Source organism: Barbatula barbatula, assembly GCF_947034865.1.
Source record: "Barbatula barbatula genome assembly, chromosome: 17".
Lineage (NCBI taxonomy): Eukaryota > Metazoa > Chordata > Actinopteri > Cypriniformes > Nemacheilidae > Barbatula > Barbatula barbatula.
The window spans coordinates 1341585-1348621 of NC_136780.1; the positions used below are offsets into that span (position 1 = coordinate 1341585).

Sequence of the window (7037 nt, forward strand, 5' to 3'; positions counted from 1 at the left end):
AAAATCAACGGGGTACACGTTGAATCGTTTGACGCCATACCTAGATTTCTGCAAGACAAAAGAAATAACAAGTTAAAACAATAATGAATAAAAAATGTAAAATTTTAAAACATTTAACGAAATATATTTCACCTTTTATATCTGAAAATATTGTTTTCAGCTGCTTGTCAGGATTGCAGTAGACGATAGTTTGACCGTGTCGTTGAAGATCATGACTGTGACTTTTTTTCCCAGTTGATTTATGACTTGGCATGTATATGATTGATAGAGCAGTTTTGCATCGATGCAACATTCAAATTCAGTTGATCTAGCATGAAATGCATATCATACATGCAAATGCAGAATTCCATTAAAAGACAAAACGAGCAAATATACTTTGCTTCAAATAATAATTCTGGACTTTAACGTTTTGGTGCTTTTTAAATCTTAAACTGGCCAAAAATTGAGACTAGAACTTTAGGTACGTGATGTAAAAAGCAATCTAAAGCATTATTCAAAAAGAGCAAGACGCTGAATGGATTAGTAAAATGAGCTCATTTATTCATAGATGACAAGATTCTCAAACGCCTCAATATTATGAAGTTTGTCACAGTCAAAATCGATCAGTATCTTTCTTGGTCCCGGCAGCTTTGGTGTAAACTCCACTTTGGCGATGGCGCAACCTTTAGGACCGACTGCTCCGACCCTGCAGAGGAAGAACACAAGATTTACACTTTACTTTAGTACGTTTTTCCATTAAGAAAAGTTCAAATTTCTCGTCTTCACCTGGTTTTTAGTGTTTAGAACTATACTAAACACCAACTTAGTTAATGCATCAGGGGCAAACGTTTGCATTTACTTTGTAAATTTGCCACACAACGATCTTCATTTACATAGAAAGGTGCTTGTATTTGTTCTAAAAATAATAAATGAATACTTCAAGTGTAAACAATTCAAAAATGCTGATTTGTTTCAGTCCATTGTTGGGAAAACATGGACAAACCCAAACGTTGGTTCAAATGAACATATGCTGGATAGTAGTTGGTTTTGTCTGTGTTTGGTTAAAAGCAACCCAACATTTTTTAGCAAGTAGTTGAATGACAATATAGGTTCAAGTTTCTAATATGCAACCTGTTCTCTCTCTTAAGTGATGAGTTGAAATGACATGTTTGCCGGCGGAGTGGATGAATTTAGTTTCTCACTCCGGGTGCAGTGATCGGATGACTTACTCATGACTGATGGGTTTGCCGTCGGTCAAGTTGGCACCGTGTACAGTGAACACACAGTTCTCGAGAGGTTCTGGGAGGGGATTTTGGAGAGCTAAATCTGCCACGAGGTTCTGACCCACTTTTGGCACACCCAGGATCTGTGGGAGGGTAAACATCCACGTTGTCATTCATGCAGGAAGTCATTCGGATCGAAATAGATACTGACTCATTTTAAGAAGTGCTTTGATGTACATTAATGACTATTTCAGGGTTGTCCAGCACAATGGTCTTTGTCGCTCTGTGGAACTCGCGTGTGTCTGCGTCTATGACTAAAGCCACCAGTTTGATCATTCTGTCCTGAGGTATGGCTTTACTGTATTCTGCATACTCCAGCCGAAGAGTTACCTCGCCCCCTAAGCACAAAACAAACGCGAGATTCAGCTTTCTGAAAAGATCTTGTATTAAAAAAGTGTATCATTATGATAAGGTTTACTTTCAGTAGATTCTAAATTCATCTCTGTAAACTCTCCCAATCCACACGTTTCCCCAAGTTTGCCATTGTAGGTCACGGCCTGAGCGTAAAACATGACACGACAGGCTTTGGTGACCATGGTGTTGTTCTTGAGCTCCGCATAGACGTCAAAATCAGAGCCGATCTGCATTTCCGGGGTCACTCTGATCTTGATGTGTAAACCAGGTTCCTCTCCAGTCTGAGCCAGTCTGTTGTGATGGTTCGCTTTCTCAAAAACCTTTCTCTCCTCCTCAGAACCTGAACACAATAGTCTTTATTTGTCATGAGATTGAGACCAACATGGCTGATCACTTGCACATTTGTATGTGCTGTAACCTTATCAGAACGATGTTCTAGATCAACCAGTTTTGAAGAATGACGTATTCAGAATCTCACCTTCTGGATACTTGTAGCTGTATGTGATGTCCTCCCGCTCATCTCTACCCACCGCTTTGGTGCTTATGGATTTGCCCACCAGTGTTGTGGATCCGCTCATCTTCACCACTCTTCCATCGTTGAGTTTAATGTACTCCACGACGTCCGCGTTCACCTCGGCGTATACATACGGAACATCGCTTTGTAAAGTGAGCTCACCCTCTCTAACAGCTCTAACAGGGGCCGGGCCACAGCAGAACACACCTGCAAATGAAACAACCTTCTTCTTCATTCACTGTAGTAGAGTTTTATGAGAAATATTGTAGATTATCTCACCATCACTCCTGTGTTGCGGCGTCGGGTCACTTGCCTGCCAACCCTCATATCCGAGAGGCAAGTCTGAGCGGGTCATCCAGCTCTCCAACCACACGTGGAAGTTCCTGAAGAAGACAACTTTTGATGAACATGACTTTTAGCACTTACTGTATATAGTCCAATATTGACCTGTTGAAAAAAGTTTTATAAATTTTTTATCAACCTACAGTACAACGCTTTGGCAAATTCCAAAGTACCGATAAGCTGTCCATGTAACAAACCTTTATTTTTCAACTGTTAAACACTAAACGTACCATATGGAGTCGCCTGAAATGTTCTCGTCAAATTCATTGTAGAAACGCTCCATTAAAAGGTCGCCATTGCTGTCATGTGCCGATCCAAAGTTAGTGATGATTCTGCAGGGGATTCCCAAAGCTCTGGACACTGAACACAAACCAAACTCATAGAATATTATACATTTCGAAAAAATGTTATCAGATGTTATCAAATGTAGCAATTGATTTGTAGTATTTAGTGTTTAAAACTGACCTGTGCAGGCGACGCCTGCAAACACCCAGCACTGTCCGTATCGCACCCTACCGCAGCCTGTATCACTCCACTGCCGGAGGATGGAACAACTGTCTTTCCATGCGGTCGGCTTCACTCCATCCTCATAATCACCTGACCAACTGCCCACCAGAACACCTTTATCATCATTACTGTTGATCTGCGCAAAAAAGAACAGAAGACAAATACATCAGAAAGTGAAACAAAAGAGGGACGCAACCACAGTACTGCGGAACACCACATCACTTATATTCATGCTACTATAGCTCAGCAGAAAATATATGTTTTCATTTCCCAGGGAATTCTGATCAAATGTATGGATAAAGCCATCAGTCAAATGCATAAATGCTCATCGTAAATGTTACTCAAATTGATTTACTTTTACATTTAATCCTCTATAGACCCCCTTCGGAAGTTGTAAAGCAAAGCAGATCCAGAAAAAACGTCCGGTTTCAGTTTTTGACACTGCACAAACTTTTGAAAGACAAAAAACACGACCAACACAACATTTAAAACTGAATCAAAATGTTAAACAAATATGTTTTTAATTGAATTTTATCAAGATTTTTTTAAATAATATAAAAAAATGAAACCAGAATTGCTGCTGGAGGTGTTTAAATCCTGCAAAGTGTGTCTATAAGTGAAAGATTATTTACAATAGTCCAAATCATAGGTTTTCAAAATTGGGTAATGATTATCCCTATTAAAATAATAAAATAAATGTAGGTAGTCATATTATCATTCAGTAATATCTCTTATTGTATATTAAATAAATAAATAAAATAAATCAAAATGTATTTGAATCTGACATTTCTTCTGTAATTTCATAGAAATGCACGACAAACATGTTTATATTTTATTAAGGTTGTCACTGACCATAGCACTGAGCACTCGAGTAACATAAACAGGACTTTTCCTCTCAGAACAATCTAAAGCCGCATCACTAATATATTTTGGGTTTTCATCCAGGATCTGCAGACAGATGTCCAGTATTCCCGGCTCGAACTATGGAAAATTTGGAAACCAAGGAAAATGAGCGGAATCTTACACTCGGCAAGGATAGTATTATTGTGTGATTTAAAAAGGAAACTTCGAAAAGTAGCATTAAATGAAAATGTTTTAAAGGTTGGAGACCTGTCCAAAGGTCCACGGGAGGGCCGTGATACGCTTGGGTGTCCCGCGGTAGATCAGGCCGTCCTGAGAAAGGACATATTCATCTCGCTCAGCTTCATTCGACAGGTACACCGAATCTCCTGAATGATGATGATGAGTTACATACACATTCAGTTTACATTTATATACTTTTATTTAAACCTGGAGAAGAGACGAATACAATCAAAGAGCAACAAGACATGAATATCTTTGATGTTCAGAAATATAATAAGTTATTCTTACGTTTACACCAGGGGTTAAAGAGCAATACAAACTCTGCCAGAGTGACTCCCGCTCCCTGATCCAGGATCAGCTGATAGACTCCGACAGGAGCGTTTGGATGCGAGCACACTGTCAGACATACGATGTTCTCAGATGTTGTTTCTGAAGTTGCACTCCAGCTTGATCTTGAGATGAATTTACTGAGGCTGAATTTCACTTTGGTCTGTTTATCCACTGACGGTATCGGACCTTAAACACAAACAAAAGCCATAAACACTTAACAGTTTGATCTCCGGCTAATGTGACGTGCTTGTATAAAAATCTTAAGGATGTGTTTCTAATTATGGATGGGCACATGATGCAACTCTAGCACTACGCCGATGACTTTCAACACTGTACATCTTCTAAATATAGAGGTAAACATCACTGTGATGTGATGAAACACATTTACTTTTTGGCTGATGTCACCGAATCCTTTATTAAACCAACCACTTGTCATACACCGTAACTAAGTGTGGTTTATTCTGTTCATTTAGATAACTTCATTTCTTTTGTGTGTATATTTACACCAACAGTGATTTAATGGCGGGTTTTACCGACGGGTGTTCCTGAAATGAAGAAGTTAGATCATGTGACCTCTGTCCTTATTCATTATGGCCAATCATGTAGATATTTATATCAGACATTTTTAAAGACGTCAAACGTGGTTGGATTTTGATTTGAAGTCTGTTTTGGGTGGAATTGAATGACGTACCTGTTTTGCCGATGAAGTTGACGTTGGCCCCATTCTGAAAGTGAGTTCCCGGTTGCAGGTGTAGATAGATGGTGAAAGGTTGTCCTCTTCTTACGATCAATCTGTCCACGCCGTTCAGCTGCGTGTGATGATCTGTGTTGTTCAACTCGCATGACAGATCAATGCGCTCGATCTCCACCGCTGTGAAGAAAATATACACTCATTCACTTCATTCAAAATGAATTTGTCAAGACTACACTGTAAACCTTTGCTGTAATTTTGCAGCAGGTTCGCCAGTAAATTACTGTAGATTTAATGTACAATTTCGTTGTAAGCAGGAACATACCTAGTTTTTATATTTGTCTTTCGTAAAACAAAAATCAAAACACATTTCTTGTTTTGTAAATGTACCGTAAAGAGTAAAATGCTTAGGTAGAATGTCATTTTTTGCAGTGTTGCTGTGCTAATGCCAGTCTCTTGCTCATTTTGAATCTCAAAAGTCAAAGTGTTTTTATTTCGATTGAAGTAATTGAAAACAATACTAAATGAAAGTATATTAAGTAGTAGTTAAATCTACAGTAAGTTACTGGCAAACCTGCTGTACAGTGTTGCACTGGATGGTGTTTGACAAATAAATATGATATTTATTGGTATTTTTTGTGTTGTCGGCAAAGGGTTGGAGTTGCACTAATAGACTAATATAAAGTATTGATTAAGGCCAGACAATATATTGAAATTATCGAAGCAAATGATCATAATGCAATGGTTTTAATGCTTCAAAAAAGTGATGTTTTGTCAAGGTTTTTGGTTGATTCTTTAGTGCAACCGTGTGCTCTGAAATGTAGAATATGATCAACGATCAGAAAGAATGTAAAACATGTACGTTACAATACAGTTCGAATTGATTGTCGCATATTACATTTTATTCAATATCATGCAGCTCTAATGTTGATCCAGGAACATTGTATATTACAGATAGCGTCATGTTGCAGCGTTGGACAGGACTAAGCAGGATCTATTTCTGGACATGAGGCATAAATCCCTGACTTACATGAAAGGAATAAGAATGAATGAGCTTGATACAGATGCTGAAGCCTCGTGAGGCTTCAACACTCTGACCCGTGAAGTAATGAAGATATTTTAAACAGACAAGGGATCACAATGCCAGATGTAAATGCATGACATTTCAGAGGAATAATATTGGGCAGCAGGTCAACGGGAGACATCACATTTTAGGCAGAAATGATGCACATAAACCAGTTTCAATCTAGCATACTAGATTATTTTATTCTATTAACAACCTTATTAGATCCTAAGCACTGATCACTGTACTGAATTAATGGCGCAACAGCCATAAAGACAGCTTGATAAATAATGTTGCATGTTGAACAAATGAGATGTTAGAATGAATCTCAGTCTTACCTTCGCTCATGGTTGCAGGCGGTAATGCTCGGCCCGTGGCGGGCAGATTCGCTCCGTGTTGGGTGACTTCAACTGGTGTCGGGGTTACCATGCAAAGGGATATTTCGAGTGTGGTGTCATTATGTTACTGTGGTGTCAGGAGGACTTTGAACCGGTGCCCTTATTTGTGACACTAACTGTCTTCTAGCAGAGACTAATGACATTAAATCATGTGTCACGAGTCTATTTTAGACTGGTGGTCTCTGAGGGGGCATAGCGGCTCATCAATTATGAAATCTATATATACACACAACCCTGTACACGTGTACCTCCATCTGTAAAGTTGATAGTTAATATCTATCTATGTTCTGTACATCTATCTATCTGTAAAATGATGGGTTGTTTGTTGGTAATCTAAAGTTGGGTCAAATATTGATAGTTTATAACCTACAGTTCTGTTGGGCTGTTTTAATCCATACAGGCATTTTCCGTGTTAGTTTACCCCAAGCGTTTGGATTGTCCTTTTTGACCTGGGTTGAAAATAACTTTTTTCAATATTTTTTTTCTGTTCATC

At 38.6% G+C, this 7037-nt stretch overlaps 1 protein-coding gene across 1 annotated transcript; it reads right to left on the reverse strand.

Moving 5' to 3' along the window:
- Positions 1–516: 516 nt before the first annotated feature.
- Positions 517–6621, reverse strand: tgm2a (transglutaminase 2, C polypeptide A). The gene is made up of 13 exons (XM_079477537.1): positions 6485–6621; positions 5084–5263; positions 4351–4578; positions 4090–4208; positions 3832–3960; positions 2938–3115; positions 2703–2832; positions 2410–2513; positions 2095–2337; positions 1681–1956; positions 1440–1600; positions 1209–1345; positions 517–685 (listed from the first exon to the last, which is right to left on the reverse strand). Exons 1-13 carry the CDS (start codon positions 6573–6575, stop codon positions 538–540), a joined length of 2124 nt encoding a protein of 707 aa, XP_079333663.1. The 5' UTR covers positions 6576–6621; the 3' UTR covers positions 517–537.
- Between the last annotated feature and the right edge of the window lie 416 nt (positions 6622–7037).